At 40.6% G+C, this 16926-nt stretch overlaps 1 protein-coding gene across 2 annotated transcripts in view; it reads right to left on the bottom strand.

Annotated features, from left to right (window-relative positions):
• Nucleotides 1–282: 282 nt before the first annotated feature.
• LOC146331187 (semaphorin-3F-like) overlaps nt 283–16926 on the bottom strand; it is an 85181-nt gene continuing 68537 nt past the window's right edge. For both annotated transcript variants that reach the window (XM_084727991.1, XM_084728000.1), the window contains 9 exons: nt 10857–10926; nt 10591–10735; nt 10135–10357; nt 8058–8146; nt 7454–7495; nt 6074–6231; nt 4832–4899; nt 4404–4537; nt 283–1661 (listed from right to left, as the gene is read on the bottom strand). In XM_084727991.1, the coding sequence (XP_084584117.1) occupies nt 1209–1661; nt 4404–4537; nt 4832–4899; nt 6074–6231; nt 7454–7495; nt 8058–8146; nt 10135–10357; nt 10591–10735; nt 10857–10926 (1382 nt within the window). In that variant the 3' untranslated portion in view covers nt 283–1208. The remainder of the gene's footprint in view (nt 1662–4403; nt 4538–4831; nt 4900–6073; nt 6232–7453; nt 7496–8057; nt 8147–10134; nt 10358–10590; nt 10736–10856; nt 10927–16926) is intronic.

The following is a 16926-nucleotide window of genomic DNA, read 5'->3' as shown; positions in this document are numbered from 1 at the left end:
TTTATTGCACCTCAGTCTCAGTTCAAAGGATGTTTGCATTTGAAAAGAACCCAACAATTACATATATTTCCTAATAGATTTCAGAAAAAACTGATCCGATGCCTGTTTTTTTCAGGTATGTATCTTTTTTAAACTTGAGTTCATGGCCAGAAGAAGCTGCAGGTCACTCGTAAGTGCAACTGCCTGTTCTTGAGTCCCGTCCCTTTTTTCTCTGTGCTCCAATAACAATTGAATATGCTTGGTACCTGGCGAAACATTTGGTCAACTTTCTCAGCGTATGTAAGTATAGGCAACAGGAAAGGAGAAAGTTGACTGAGGTTCTGCTGGGTACAAAGCTTGCTTAACATTACTGGAGCACAGAGCAAAAATGGGCGGGACATAGGAGCGGTCAGTTGGGATTTATATAATCATAATCAGTATCTGGGCTGAAAAGTAGCAGAGATGCTGCATCATTTTACAATCAGTCCTCCCACCAGGAAGGCAATAGAAGAAAAGAACAAAATAAAGGCCCAATTACACCAGTGAAAACATTTGAACAGTCATCCAAACATCTGGGTTCCCATGGAGAAAGGATCGTTCCCCACAATAACTGGGACCATATGTCGATGGTCCCCTTGCAATATCAAGTCTCTGTCCACATGCAGGCACGAGGAGGTCGCACCACAGGCGTTCCTGGAGTGTCCAGAAATAAAAGAGTCCTGGCGTTGAGTCAAAGCAAGCACGAAACAACAGAGATCCCATCACCCCTTATCAACATCTCATTTCCCCATTATAGAGAGCTCCTCGGAGCTCGCTCCTAACAGCTTACATGCCTGATACACATTCCAAACAGTTGCCGAGGTCATATGATGCTGACAAATGAGTTTTGTAATGACAGTAACAGCAACAATAAAATTAACAACATCAATAATAACAATAATATTTGCCCCAAAGGTACCTATACACAAAGAGCATGTTTTTTTTCTATAAGTACAAAGAAATCCACAGAATGATACTATATACAACCTACAATAAATACTGTGTATCATATATCTTACTGTTTGAGAGGATGTATGTGGGGTTTTGTTTGTAAGCCTAATTTTTCTCAGTTTGCTTTTTTTCCGGTTTGTGGATTTTTTTCACGTTGCTACTCTCAATGAGTCTCTCCCAGTTTTCACAGGGTGGGGTGGGGGGTGGTTGAGGGTGTTTCAGACACAAAGCTGGGCTCCTCATGTCTCTACCTCCTCCTGCTCCTCTTTCTCCTCCCCCTCCCCATGATGCCGGCGGTTGCGGGGCTTCTTTTGCTCCTTGAGCTCCTTCAGGTCTTTAGCCTTGAGGGCACCCAGCAGCGGGTCTCCAAACTGCCAGTAGTCCTGGCAGTACTGATTGATCAGGGTCATCTCTGGTTGGCTCAGGATGGTCAGCAGGTCCTTGTATTGGCCCGCGCTGGGGGTCCACTGGGTACTGCTGGAGTGAAGGGAAGACGGCACCAGTCCTCCGGCGCCCTCCACCAGCACGTTGTTGACGGCCCGGCTTGACAGCACCACCAACTGCAGCTTGACCAGCGAGTGTTTGAAGTTCTTCTCTGTGGCCGTGCACTGGTACATCCCAGAGTCAGAGGGCTGCAGAGACCTCAGGAGGAGACCTTGTTCTGTCTTCAAAATCCGACCATCACTACGCATCTGCAGAGACAGAGTGAAAATAGCTCATAAAAGGGTTGGGGTTGGGTGACTAGACAAATATCAGCTATTAGTGATTGGTTGGGTCCATCAACAGTTGTTTTTTTTTTTTTTTGTGGGGGGGGGGGGGGGGGGGGGTGTTTGCTAATTTAATGGTCTTCCACAAGTGAGAGCTGCTGCTCAGGGACAGATTTAAATTAGCGATGCACTGCACTCCCACTGTGCCGAAGAACAAGTGAGAGGACAAAAGAGTGTAGAACTACAACAATTTTGCAATGAATTATGGGGTTTATTTCAACCTAAACAGAGTTGGTGATTGTTGGAACAGTGGAAAGACTAACCAAGGTAGTTCTGGTAAGTTTTATTTTGTATTTCTGTCTAGTTTTGTTATTTTGAAAATGGTTACAATATGCTGCTTTGGGACCTGTGAATGCTACATCTTCTTCTTAAGTTAGCTAGTGTTACCAAAACACATTATTCTCACAGCTAATTTACATCAAGCATTAGCTAGCTAGTTACATCTAATAACTAAAGTTAGCAAACACTAGACAACAAGCTGGATAATCTATCAATCTGGCTAGTTACATCTCATAGCTAATGTTAACAAAAAGCTAGTTAACCAGCCGGCTAATCTAGACCAATTGTTACCTAGCATTTTGCTAACATTAGCTAACCTAAGATGTGGCTAAGATGTGTCACATTTGCAAGGCCCCCAGCAAAATCTTCTGACCATCTTCAAAATGGTTATTTGGTGAACAATGTTGAAACATTGGTGTGAATGAACCTGGCTGAATGAATATCCCAAACTATCTACACCTCCATATTTTTAGCCTGTAGTGCACCTGTTTACACTTTGGCAAATCAGTCTTATGGAAAGTCTTGATGTTTTCACTTCCAGCAGTTCCTGTTGACACTGTACAGACAACAATCACCTGGATTGCTCTGACACTGAAGAGAAAGTCTAAATCTGATTACTATAAACCAAGATCCACGGTTATATAAAGCCTCTTTTTCTTTGTCTTTTAAACAGATTTACAGATATCAATCCTTAGTGTGTGTGTGTACGATGTCTCTGGGTTTCAAGGTTAGGTTATGTCATTGAGAAGTGTGACATTTTATGGAAAATCGCATCAGCTGACAAGGTGATGAGCTGTAACGAATATTCCTGTGAAAATGTGATTGCTGTTTGTATCTGCTCCTATCCAAATAATGTATTTCTGCTAATTTATACCCCAACTGTCTTGGCCATTATGCTAGACTGGCATCCTTAAAAAAAAATCGATCAATTCAAATGTAATCAAATAGTAACTCTAGGTTTAAGTATTAATCCATCTCTTTCTGTACGTACACCCCCAGGAATCTGATTAGGTGATGACAGGTTTTTAACTCAGAATCAGATGTGCGAGGCAGCAGCAAAGTCGGCTCTGCCTGTGGGAGTACAGACCATCCAACAGCGTAGTCAATAAAAGAGGAGGCAGCGACACTACATAGCTTCACAATAAAACTTTAACTAGTGCCTCAGGGTTATATATCATAGCAGAGGGCTTTTTCACAGCTCCCCTTTATGTGTCCTTCCCCTGGGCCCGGGGACAGGCAGAGGTCTGTGTGGGAAATCAGGCAACGTTCAATCACTTAATCGTGTTAACAGATAATTGGAAAAGAATTACACTGGGGTCATTTTTCAGATGTGTCAAACTGCATATGAATCTCCATCTCTCCATGACAACAAAGTAACAAAATGAAATGAAGTACTGTGGTTGTAATGTGGCCCCCACCCCCATATGGATATGTCCAAAAGGAAATTTTTTATGTTCATCTGTGGAAATGCTCATCTGACACTAAACCATGTCAGTAAAAATTGAGCCAATTGTCGTTTTTCCAAGCAGCTAAATTGAGATGTAACAGGCGTTACAAATACAGCCCAACTGATATTATCAGCCTGATACTGGCCTGTCATAGCAATATTGATCCATATTGGTATCAGTATATATGTTGTCCAATATGCAGCGACATCAAAACTTTTTTTAATCGCAGAATCTAGCTCCATAAGCAGCATTATTGACAATACGTTATATTATTAAACTGTAAAATATGCCACCACCATTACATGTATTTATCACAAGTGTTTGATAACCAAATTTCAGGGATGATTGCAAAAATGTGTTTATGCATATATTGTATATTCTGGATAGAGTTGGGTATGGTTCAAATACTTTTATGACAATATTAACCATAATTTGGTGCAAAAAATATGACATGAAAAACTGTGTAAAGATTCAACAATTATTTATCATGACTTTCTTGTAGAGGCAACACGTTAAATTGTTCCATGAGTTATTGCAGTTAGCTGCATTTAACCACTCAGGTTTAGTACCAGTTTGATATAAAGGCTGATATATAGATTTTTTTACTCCCTAATATTTGTATTGGCATCGTCCCCAAAAAAATTAAAGTATTGGTCGGGCTCTAGTTACTAAAGATACTAATTAAAATCCTGTTCCATTTAGTGTAGTACAACCTTTCCAGTGAGCCAGCCTGCACAATAGCAGAACCCTGACTCTGTTTGACCTGAATATAATTGAACCTTACTTAGTATCATTGTCAACACCTGTCTACCAAAGTGGCTGCTGTGAAAAAGGTCTATTCACTATTTCAGGAAGTTAATATTGTACTTTCTTATTTGGTGAGTAAACTACCCACAAATACAAGCAGCATCTTTGAGAAACACGCTGTGTGGTGGCTCACCTCTTTCCTGCGGTCGCTGTTATCTCTCTGCAGATGCCATTTGATGACAGCATGCGGAGAGCGGGCCTGACACTCCAAGAAGGTACTGCTTCCCTCCACCCCGTACTGCACCATCTCCAGAGTGTTCTTATTGGCTGCAGGGCAGAGGGAGAGATGGATTACCATGGCAACCAAAACACTCCTCACCATGAACTCCTTGCAACCAAAATCTCAGTTGTGGCAAATCAAAGTCCTTTAAGAGATTCAGCTTGCACAGATTACCATAAAGCTGCCAGAATGCAGTAATTAGAGCCTGTAACAATGAAAAACATGAGCTGTTTGGAGTGGCAATAATGAGACATGTCATTATTTTCAACCTTCTGAATTTATTAATAAACAAACAGAAACAGAAAAAGAAAACTCAGGAGGTTGAGGAACAGGCGTCTCACCGTTAGAGTTAAAGCCTCTGCATTGACGAATGGGGTTCCCGTACTTGACGTCCTGCCTCCGGCTCCGTCTAAATGGGTCAGACCAGTGTTGCCGAATAAGGAGAGAAAAAAAGCATAAAGCAACCGCAAGCCATTCAAAGCCATTCAACAATACATAAAGCCATTAGACTGGGCTGTACTGACAAAGATTAATGTAATCTAAGATTAGGTCTAACCAGCCATTCAGGTGTAGCAAAGCTAAGTTTAAAATAAGTAAATCCAGATTTTAAAGTAAGCAGAGCTCTGTTGCACAATTAAAAACTAATCTCCATTAAGTAAATCCAAGTTTGTTAAAATTAGATTATTAATCAGTTAATCAGTATAGAGATGCTTTCTTACCCAAATTAAAAAGCTGCTGGTGTTAATGTTCGTCTACTCTTTTGTCACATTGTTTGCTAGCTAGCTAAAAAGTCAACAAAAACAATACATTGTTTGTTAGCTAGCTAAGAAAATGCTTACATAACATTATGTTGTTTTTGAGTTAACTAAGAAGCTGGCTAAAAAGTCAACAAAGTGTTACATTGTTTACTAGCTAGCTAAAAAGTTAACAAAAAGTTACATTGTTTGTTAGCTAGCCAGTAATATGGCAAAAAAACAATTAAAGAACGAACAACAGCACAATAATGAAAATAGTGAAAGAAAGAAAGAAAGAAAGATATAAAAGTCAACAGGGTTGAGTTTGTCCCTTATTTTTCCTCAAGGTAGTTTGATTATTCTATCTTAAAAAGCAGCCATTTTAAAAGTTAAAGCTCCTCATGTGTAAGTTTAAGTTAATACTGGATCAAACTACTTAAAATGGAGTTTAAAGGTTTGGTGCAACAGAATTGAATTTAATGAAGGTTTGCAGTAAAAGCTAAACTGAGGTCCTTGTCAGTGCAATCACAGCCCAGCCTTTAAGTATCAAATTTAACAACACAAACCACAAACCACCACCTCATTATGTTATTGTGTCACTGTATTACAGGGATCATTTACCGGTTAAACTTATAATACTACAAGTATATGATTTATTAGTAGAAGGTTAACCACAGTTTCCCCAAAGACTATGATAAATACATACTATTAACACAGATTACAATGCCATTAAACAGCCATTCAGCCATCCAGGCAGTCTAATTTGAGCATCAGTCAACACACCAGTTGTGTCAGTCAGTTAGTTATGAAGTTAGTGTGGCTCATGCTAACACTGCTGTTGGTGCTCACCTCTTCTGCGAGGCAGAGTAACGGGAGCAGGACTTGCCATCCCAGGCACAGTAGGGGTCTCTGGCCAGACAGCAGTCGGCACAGGCCTCACCGTACACATCGCACCGGTGAAGAGCCAACTGGGTCAGCCCGACCACAGACGACACATACAGCTGTTGCTGTTGAGAGAAGAGAGTGAAAAATGGTGTTATACACAACACTGGAAAGCACTTTGATACTGAAATAAGGGAAAGATCCTGAGATTGTTTAGGACAGTTGCACTGAGCAGAGAAAAATACATGGAGGCGAATGATGCCCATTACTGAAATTTCAGTGAGACAAGTTCAAGTTTTTAACAAATTCAGAAAGAAAATTCAGGTGTCTAATATTCAAAACTCTAGCCAAATTGCTATAATTCAATAAGCTCAATTTGGCTCAATAATAAACAGACGGTTGCTCCAATATAGACTTAAAATTTGACAAATGCAATGACAGTGCCATTAGTGACCGGGTGCAAATTTGACATTTTCAGCATGTAGGTTGCTAGCTCAGAGGTCACTGTTGTTTCCTGTAGAGATGGAGGACTTTTAAAATGCAGATAGCGATATGGCAAATGGCAGCTGAAACAGGCGTCCAATGGCAGGTTTATACCCACAGTCTAAATCTGGTAAATCAGACTAGAAACCTGATTACTAAACTTAAGTTGACTAAATCAAAAAAGACTTGCAACTGGACTTGGACTATAGCACCAGTGACTCGTGACTTTATTTGGACTTGAGCTTTTTGGCTTGAAAATACTTGAGACCTTCCCACCAACCCAAAATTTAGGACTTGGGACTTTCTTATCTGGACTTGAGACTCAAGCAAAACAATGACTTGGTCCCACCACTGCTTATTAGATTCAAATCGTTATGGCCATTATTTGCCTCCATGCAAAGACTTTACAAACCCGAATGGCTGTAATGAGATATGTGTAAAATCTAGTCCTGCACTGTGCTGAAACAGCAGCTGGATCATCTGGGAGAACATTGAGCTCATCTCTCTCAGGTTGCCATCATAATTTTATGATCAGCTGTTTGAAACTCGTCAGTCTGGCAGGCTGCGTGTAATACAAACTCTCTGTCTGTGCAATGATGTCATGCCATGTAGAGGAGGCCAAGCATTTTAATCACACCGAAAGACAAAACTAAACCTTCAGTGTCTTTTCCATATTTCCCCCTTCATTGTCTCCCTCAGCCTTACAGCTATTCTACGAATCACGAAAGGGAGCAACAGTGAACCACAGCTGTGTTCATGTAGCTTATGACCTTTCCAAATTGCATTAATGTCAATGCTTTTCTTTAGAAGACGGTTTCTTTTCTCTTCATGTGAGCAAAGGTCAAGAAACAGAGACATGCTTACTCTTTTTGATGAGATCTTCATGGTTGTAATCGGAGTAGGGACCTTGATGGAGAGAATAATTTATTGTGAGTACAGTGTTTTTACTGCTGATGAAAAATATATGTGCAGATAAACTGGAAAAAGAAGATAAGCAGGGACAAGAATTAGAACAAAGATTAGAGTGCAAAGAAGGTAAGATGACGTACAGTATAGTATTAGTATTTCTTGTGGGAGGAGCTTAGGTGGAGGCTAAACCATTAGCTAACACTTGCTATAAAGTTTTGTTGGCTTATTTCCTAACAGTTGCTGAGGACAATACAAGCTCCTCTGAATATTTATGATCGCTCACCCTTCAGTACAGAGAATGTTGCTTGAAAAAGTTCACATTAACCAAAGGGACCAGACTGGCACGACCCCTGCATGCTCATGATCTCAAATGGGTGTATATATCAGCGAGTCCACTGTTTTGTTTTGTTTTTTTGTTTTTTGGCTTGTTTATGTGACCTCCATGTTTGCCTCCAGTTTATCCTTTGTTGTGATACTGTGACATAATCATGATGTTGGCACTAAAAGGGTCTATATTAGAAGAGAGAAGAATAGAGAACAAGAGTGAATTATAGCTCACCTTGAAAACCTCTACCTCCTCCAGGACCAGCTCCTCAGTCTGCAGGTCATCTCTGGGCAGAACGATGACTTTCTGAACCGTTCCTTTGTCTGTGGACCACAATGCACACCTGTCAGCTACATACCTGCAACCTCACACCCCTCCGCCTGTCAACAGCCCCTTGGATTCTCATTTTATTCTCTCAGCAGCTTCCAAACAGGGATAATCCTCCTATCAACAGGCTCCACTGTACTCCTCACCTCTGTTACGTAGTTTCCCTTTGGTTTAACCTTTACGCAATGACGTGAAGATCCGTTCCACTTAGTGTACCCACCGTGACAAACCCCTTCTGTCATCCTCTAGCCCTGACTTATTCATCTGGATACCATACGACATTCCCTGGCCTTCTCTGGCATGTTTGATTTCTGTGTAGAGTTCCTGCAAGCAGGATACCTGAGATTTATTATGACTTCTGCATTGAGCCCCAATAATGAAAGGCTCTGACAGCAGCTGAAAGGACGCGCATTCCTCCACGGTGGCTGCCGTCGCGCACAAACCCATTAGTCTCCTCCCCGTAATGCACATACAAACAAAGAAGCCAGTTTAAGAAGCGTCATATGCAACATGTGAGGGCTGCACGCTGTGTTGTGGCTGCTGCTGTCATACTGGGGCCTCATTAGAGGTTCAAGGCATGCAGACAAACAGATAATCTCTCTTACACCAGTGGGCAAGATTAAGGTGATGGATATCCTAACTGTACCCCCCACCTCTCCTCCTCCTTCTCTTCTTCTCTCCCCCCTGCTTCTTTTCCCTCCCTCCCGCTGATGATCCACCCCTGCCCTCCAGGTACAAATCTCCTGTTGTTTACTTCATGTGAATGGAGCAGGGTACAAACCCTTTGATTGGTTAAATTTCCACTCAAGCACAAAAGGCGAGAAAGCTTTTCTCTTAATGATAAATGATTGCAGGGGAGAAAAGCCCTCCACTTACATGGGATTTATTTCCATGGGGGGATTTTTGCCTCCATTATTCACCTTCCCACTGACACTGTCATTCTCCATTCTGACTCTGATCAAAGGGCCCAGACTCATTTCATGTATACATGGTAATCACTTAAAAATAACAAAAGAAAATCTGTGAAGACTGTAAAAAGCAGACAAAAATAGAAATCTGACTTCTTGTCTTATTTTTATTCAATTATTTGGTTGATTGATTTAATTTATGGATGTAGAAATATACATAGAAATGAATATATAGAAAACAAACAATCCAAAGATATCATGTAACATATGAAGCTCATATTTTCAACATGGTTCCTGATGTAATTAAAAACAGGACAGACAATTAGAGCCCGAGTGATATATTGGAAAAGATTAAAAAGATTATTTACCTGATATTGCCCAATTACAGCTAAATCGGTATATATCGGTATCAGCATATATGTTGTTCAATATGCACCGATTTGAAAACCTCTTTTTATAAAACAAAATGCAGATAGTTTTCATTTTTTTTATCTTCATTCAACTGTTTGATCCTTTCAGAGCTGCAACTAACAATTATTTTTTAGTATCGATTAATCTGTTGATTTTGTCCCCTGATTAATCAATTAGTTGTTTGGTCTATAAAATGTCAGAAAATTGTAAAAAGAAATGCTGATCAGTGTTTCCCAAATCCCAAGATAGTGCCCAAACTCAAAGATATTCAGTTTACTGTCATAGAGGAGTACAGAAACCAGAATATATTCACATTTGAAATATTGAAATCAGAGAATTGGAACTTTTTTAATTCAAAAATGATTCAAAACAATTAACTGATTAATTCAAGTGTGTTGTTGTTCTATTTGTGTTACTTTATTTATAGTTATTTGTAATTACCAGTGACAACTTACTGCTTCAGTACCCTGTAAATGTAAGTTTATTGCAAAAAAATTCTACGTATATATTTTATATCCTGTATATTTCATTCTGTATACAAATATTGGCTGATATCAATATCAGAATTTTTTACTCTATAATATGAAAATTGGCAACAGCAACAAAATTCCAATATCAGTGTTAGACTCTCATAAAATCAGATTTTATGTTTATGAAAAACTTACCGGTTCCTAAGAAGAGCACTTCATAGTTGCCGTCTGCAGCTGTCACCTGGTCCACAGTGATGGTGGTGAACTCATAGTCCACGTTAGTCCGAACCACCAGGGGGCGCTTGTGTACTGGGTACACAGCATTATACATGGCAGGGTGATTCCTCATGAAGTTAATCACTTCATCTGGATAGTCCTTAGTGGACTTCATGTTGGGGGTGAACGTACCTCCAGGGCACTGAAAGAGAAAAAGAAACATTAAAACTCTGAGCATGGCTCAAAATCCGGGGGGGGGGGGGGGAGTACATCATCACATAAAAAAGCATATTTGAGAGTCTGTTTTACAGTATTATTATGACTCTGGTTATGCTGATGCCTGCATCTTGTTCAGATGGTTTCTATTTGAGGCCTCAGTCAGAGAGAAGTGGCTGTGGGATTCACGTGTGGGGTCACTGTGCGTACGAAACCCACCGTGCCGGGTCGAGGGTAGGGGATCTTCCCTGTGTAGGCCACCCACTGGTAATTGGGACCCTCCTTGTGGGCGAAGGGTCCGTTGAAGACCATGCGGATGTCGGCCATGGAGTAGACACAAACTGCTGAGCCTTTGAAGACAGAGCTGTGAAGAGAAAGTAAAGGATGAGAAAGAAAAAAAGGACAAAACAATTTATCTAACAAAATACTGAACGAATGGTCCATTTATGTTAAAGCAGAGGCAATTACACATGCTGTACACTAACCCAGAGACAGAGAAGACTCCGTATATCACAGGGTTTTTTGTGTCCTGTGTTGGCTGTATGTAAACATCCCCTGTTAGAGAAAAGAGAAAATCATGTCAGTACAAACAGAATGGGTGAAGGAAACATCACGCTCCACAGCACAAGCACTCTTCTTTACTAATATTTACACAGCTTTCAGTCGATCCAGCCTCTCCTAGCCAGCCAGACCTTTAGGCTGCACCTCCCTGATGGAGGACTGATGCACTAAGCTGAACCTTCATCTCTGTTGAAAACACACAGAACCCATGACTGGATTTAGATAATGAGCAAAGTGGGATCTCATGTTGTGTCTTTGTTGAGAGTCCCTGAAATCCATAATTGCATTAAAAGAATAAAGGTCAGGTGTTCATGTGAGAAATTTGGTGATGCTTATTAAGTGTTTGAGTGAATCTAAGTGGCTTCAGCTTGCCCACTGTAGTTCATAAGCAATAGGTGCTGGTGTGTCGGAGACATGTATTTGATTTGCGTTTAAATATAATAGTCCTCCAAGCACTAGGAGGTGTACGGTCAAGGCCAAGTCTGGCCACAGGAAATTTAAGTTCATGTCTGTAATCACAGGTGTTGCTACTGGGAAAGAACAACAGTTTTTGACTGAGCTTGGAAAACATTGTGGCTGTATTTGTTTTAACTTGTGGAAAACTTATTGAAGATGATGGACACTACAGAGTATGGACATTGGTAAGAAAATAAAAGTTTTATGATATAAAGTAGTCTACAGTCAACTTTTCTGTACATAAGCACAGTAGTGTTTCAAGCTAAATGATAATGTCAGCATGCTAACATGCTAATAATTACAAGGCTGACATACTGCTCAGGGGGTACAGTGTTTAATCATTTTAAACATCTTAATTTAGCATTTTAGCAAGCTAATATTTGCTAATTAGCGCTATCAAAAAAAAAAATAAATACAGCTAAGGCTGATGGAATTTTAATGATTTGGCAAGTATTTGGTGAAAAAGTACTGGGAAAATGAAAATTTTGACTTATTCATGGCACAAATGAATGAATGGGTATAACAAATTGGTATCAATACATTTAACTGAAAACTGACCGACCGGCAGACCAACATTTATATCCCGAGAGTTACACACAGGCCCTAAGGAAATGTGCCAAACTTTGACGGTGGCCATCAGCAACTTTTTCCCATATGCTTACACTGTGAAAGAAGCAGCTGAAAACAGTGGATACATTTCACAACCCCTGCAAATGGAAGCCTGCCTCCAATGCTGTATCCAGCTGTCCCTTAATATATTCATGATTACATCGCTAGTGTAGCTAAATAAGCTAAAAGAATGTAAAAAAAATTTAGCTGATTGACGAGTAGGAATAATGAGAGGTAAAAAAGTGACTCTCTTCCATCCAGACAGCCCTCCTGTCATTCTCATATCCTGCCAAGGGAAACAGTGAGTGTTAAAGCAGAGCAATCGACTTTGTGCAACAGGAAACTAAACAATATCCTCAGGAAGGACATGTAAGGTGAAGGTTTTATTGACAAGATAACACATCGAAACTGAACCCTGAGAGGCTTTATCACCAAACCATCCTAAACGAAGCAATTCAATCCAAGCACTGGAGTGATGATATTTAACAGTCGAGCAGTAAAACCAAACAGTCTGGTCCGTTCTCCACAGTCTAGACTGGAACAACATGATTGCTGAACCACCTGAGACTGTTCCTGAGGAGACAGACAATTTAAACATGATGTGGTGAGAGTCTCTCTTCTTGCATCCATAGTTCATGTCTTCCACTCAGAGGGAAAGGAAATATCTCGTCTCTCCCAAAGGACAACTGCATCATATACTCTTAAGCCAATTGTGGAGGTCTCTAAATCACGGACGCTCACATACTCTGTCCTACAGGGCTCTGACATTGGACACTGCCTGATTTAGATGATCCTTTTGTTGATACTGAAGAAGGGTCCACAGCAACAAATAAAGAGGAGCTAAACATGTGATGGGTGATAAGTCTCTCTCCTGTTTGGTACCTGACCTAAATACTCGTCCCAGGAGGCATGTTCGTTGCCAACAATAGGACGAGGGCCTTCGGCACAAAACGGAGAATGTGCTCCCAACCTATTTGTGCAGGGAAATGACCGCAGAATAAAGGCGTGATTGTTGAGAGAGTCAACAAGCAGGAGACGGAGGGATCAAGCTAAAAATATGGACTGTTAGAGGTCAGAAAGTGTGGAAACAGAAGGAGAACTGATCGATGCAAAAAAGTATAACAATTCAGATTTTATTCACTTGTAGTCCCATGTACACTCCTAGAAATAAAGGTGCTAGTTAAAACCATAAAGTGTTCTTCAACTTGTCCCCACTGGAAAACCTTTTTGGTACCTGGTAGGACCTTCTATAAACATCCCCCTTGTAATAATTTCAGGGCCCTTTTCTCTTAATAAGCTATTGTTCTTGAAATGGTTACATTCAAGATCTTTGGTGCTTTGTAGTGAACCAGCCCTCATTTACACAATTTTTGACTAGAACCTTTGTAATTAAGGATATGATCAAGAAAGGACTGCACAATGTGCAAGAACCTGGAGAATATGACACGCCAGACTTTGGTTCCCACGGAAAACCTTCTCTTTTTTGGTTCTAACTGTTTAACAACTCTTCAGGTTCTGAACTAGTTTATTTTTCGCGGAAATGCTTAGAACGCTTCAAAATTAGGTGCTTGAACTGGAACAGGGCTGGTTCTATGTTGGTGGAAAAAGGCCTGGAGTTTTTCTTAGAACCCAACATAGATGGTTATATGTAGGACCATCTGTGACTGGTTTCACTCAGAAGCCCCAATGAGAAGTTCTACAGAGAACCCCTATATGGTGTAACAGCTCCACCTAAAACCCTTGATCTATCCAGACCCTTTCCACCTTCTCAGTGTCGGTTCAGCTGAGTTCTACCAAGAACCTTTTTATAAACGGTGTTTTCTCTAGAACCCAATGAGTTTTATCCTGAACCCACCCAAGGGATTCTGCCAAGAACTTTTTATATTCCAAGGGCTTTACCAGGAACACACAAATGCAGTTCTACCAAGAGCCCTTTTATATTTTAAGGTTTTTACCTAGGAACCTATGAAGGGAGTTCTGCCAAGAACCATTTAAACTTCCAAGGGTTTCATCTAGAAGCCATCCAGGGGGTTCTACCAAGAATCATTTTATATTATGATACAAAGAACCTTTGACTAAAAAGTTCTTCAAGGATTTCAATAATCCTTTAAGAAGGGAGTTATTTGGATGAAAAGGGTAGTCTTAGAAAGAACCCTTGACAAACCATTACTTCAAAAAAGGGTTCTTCATAAGCAAATGATTCTGGCTAGAAACTTATCCCTTCAGGGAGAACCCTTTTGGAACCCTTATTTCTCAGAGTGTCAGGCTGCTCCACAGACACAATGATACATGGGGGGTGAACACTGTGTTTGAGTCTGAACTGCTGGGCTCTGGTCCTGTTCACATTAGTGAGTCTGTACAGTCAAGTCTTCCTCTGGGGACTGTCTACAGCCGTGAGCTCATTCCTGCAGAAAGGGATAAAGCTGAGAGATAGCAGGCACATTGTCCTTATTTCTCAGTAGCTACCAAATTCCCCAAAGTCACACCCTTTTACACACACACACACACACACACAAACACACACACACACACACACACACACACACCACCATGCCATCTTCTGCAGCTGCCACAGCCAGAGCAGTGAAGCGGTCCTGGGTTAGCATGGGCGCAGCACAACGGGCTGTCACGGGTGTCACACAACAGATGATCCTTGTCATGACATACAGCTGTTGTACTGCAGAAAAAGGGCGATTTGCACGCGAGAACACGCAAATGTGCGTATATGCAAGACAAGACACCACTGAGGCCAAGAGAGAGCTATCATGGACAGTCGCTAAAAACAGATCAAGGCTTCAGGAAAACACGGGGGGAAGAAACGCAGTGTGATTTGCAATAAAAGCTATCCTGACAGGGCAGTGATGACTTAGCTCCAGGGGATCTCGTGTGTTAATAACAACTAGGAAAGGATCCAGATTCCACAACTGTTTCCTATGCTTGTATGGCAATAAAATCTCAGCCGCCATATATCCCATTTCCTCAAAGAAGCTTTCATTTTCTACTTGATCAACCTTTGTGTTTTTTTTTAAAAAGAAATCTGCTGTCCGTTCCTCTTAGTGTCTCTCCTTCTTTGTCTCTTTTTTCTTGCTCTCTGCCTTTTCATCTCTCTAGCTATTGATTATAGGCTTGTTTTAAAGCACTCCACATCTAAAATGCAGGAGGTTCTCTCTATCTTTGTATGTTATTGAGTAAAAAAAAAAGCATTTAACACAGTGTTTAAAATCATTGTGGCTCAATTTAGTGCAAAGTTGTCAGCCAAGCCAGTTGTCAAGTAGAAGCCAAAAAGTACTACCTATTCCAACTGCAAAAACTCCCCAGGTCTCAGGCGTGCTTTGCCATAATGTCTTTCTACATAAGACTACTATGCCAGGAATACAGCTGGTCTGGACAACAACAAACCTCTCAGTAATGACTTGGAGAGTTGTTTTATTAAAACTCTTAAAGAACAGGGGGAAAGTTTACGAATCTTCTCACTCAAGCGTGGCTGAGTGATCTTTCTGAACTTGTCCTGGCTTGAAACAAGCTTCAGCTGTGCAGTGTAATACATCTACAGTGCCTCATTACTACATGCTGTATGTATGTAGACTCTTAAAGAAGTAGTTTGGGGAAATATGCTTATTGGTTTTCTTGGCAAGAATTTGATGACAAGATTAATACCACTCACATAAATATTATGTTATAGCCAGCACCTATTTAGCATAGCTTCACATGAATACTAGAAACAGAGGAAAATGGACAACCCAGCTCAAAACATTCACCTTCCAGCACCTTAAGAGTCGATTACAAGTAAAGTGATTGTGGTTTTGTGGAAAGTTAGATGCTAGAATATTTCTCGGTCAGGTGCAGTGACTTCCTGGACTCGTTTCTTGGCAAACACTGGCATTTTCACACTTTTTTTTTTTTACAGCTTAAACAATCCATATTCATCAGGCTGATTAGCTTGAGTTAAGCAAGCTTCTGAAATAGTTCAAAGTTGATTTTGTTACCATTAGATGTAGTCCGGCTAGGTGTTTCAGAGTCTTGGTCTGAGTCAGGTGAATACCAACAACAAAAAAGTTGTTCAAGCGCTAAAAATTAAATTTCTTTAATTTTACAGGTATGGGCATGGGGAAAAATGAATGAATTAGCAATGAAAATTATTCTGCAGTGTTTTTCAACATTTAAATCAGTTGGTACTATGAAACCAAATCTGCCCCCCAGGATTGTTTTATTGTGAAAGCCTATGACAACCGCTGAACCGCAACATTCACATCTGGTCAAATAATGGGATATCACCGATGACACAGAGGCAAAAATAGCCAGTGATGAATATCAAATTGTGAACAATAAATTGTTGAAGGCCACGTTGAACGTTTGATAGAAATTTGTTGTGATCAGAGACTGCCAGAATAACATGGTCAGTGGCTTTGCTGCTTGTAAAATGTTCCAAAAAGAATTAGCTTTTAGTTGCAAGCTAGACACACTGTCACTGAGGAAACACATTGCAGGAGCACAGGTGCAGTGAGTGGCAAGTGAGTGGCGTTGTTTATTCCTGGGTTGGGTTGTGGGTCTTATATTAATGGGTCAGGGTGGCCCTGGATTTGACTTGGAGATATTTGCAGATAACGGGTCGGTGTTATTACACCACTTTGCTGGTTGCGGGTGGATGTGGGTTTGCTAAACTGGACCCGTGCAGGACTCTCAACTATTTCCCCTGTCTCCAATCTACAGTCTGTCTCCTGGTAGGAGCTTCATATTGACCATGCAGTCACAAGAATGGTGTTGAACACCAGCAAGAAAGCGAATAAGCAGATTGCACTAATTGTCCAACTATTCCTTTATTGACCTACATTCACTGTGCAGTAGTTGAATTCCAATTTGCCCTTGTAAATTTCTAAAATTTCCACTTTTGTCTGTAAAGACAAACTGTCCATCAAGAGAGCTTTATAA

Source organism: Lutjanus erythropterus, chromosome 2 (assembly GCF_056507025.1).
Source record: "Lutjanus erythropterus isolate fLutEry1 chromosome 2, fLutEry1.hap2, whole genome shotgun sequence".
NCBI classification, from domain to species: Eukaryota; Metazoa; Chordata; class Actinopteri; order Lutjaniformes; family Lutjanidae; genus Lutjanus; species Lutjanus erythropterus.
The sequence above is the reverse complement of the archived record's forward strand: the minus strand, read 5'-3'. Positions and strand labels throughout refer to the sequence as shown.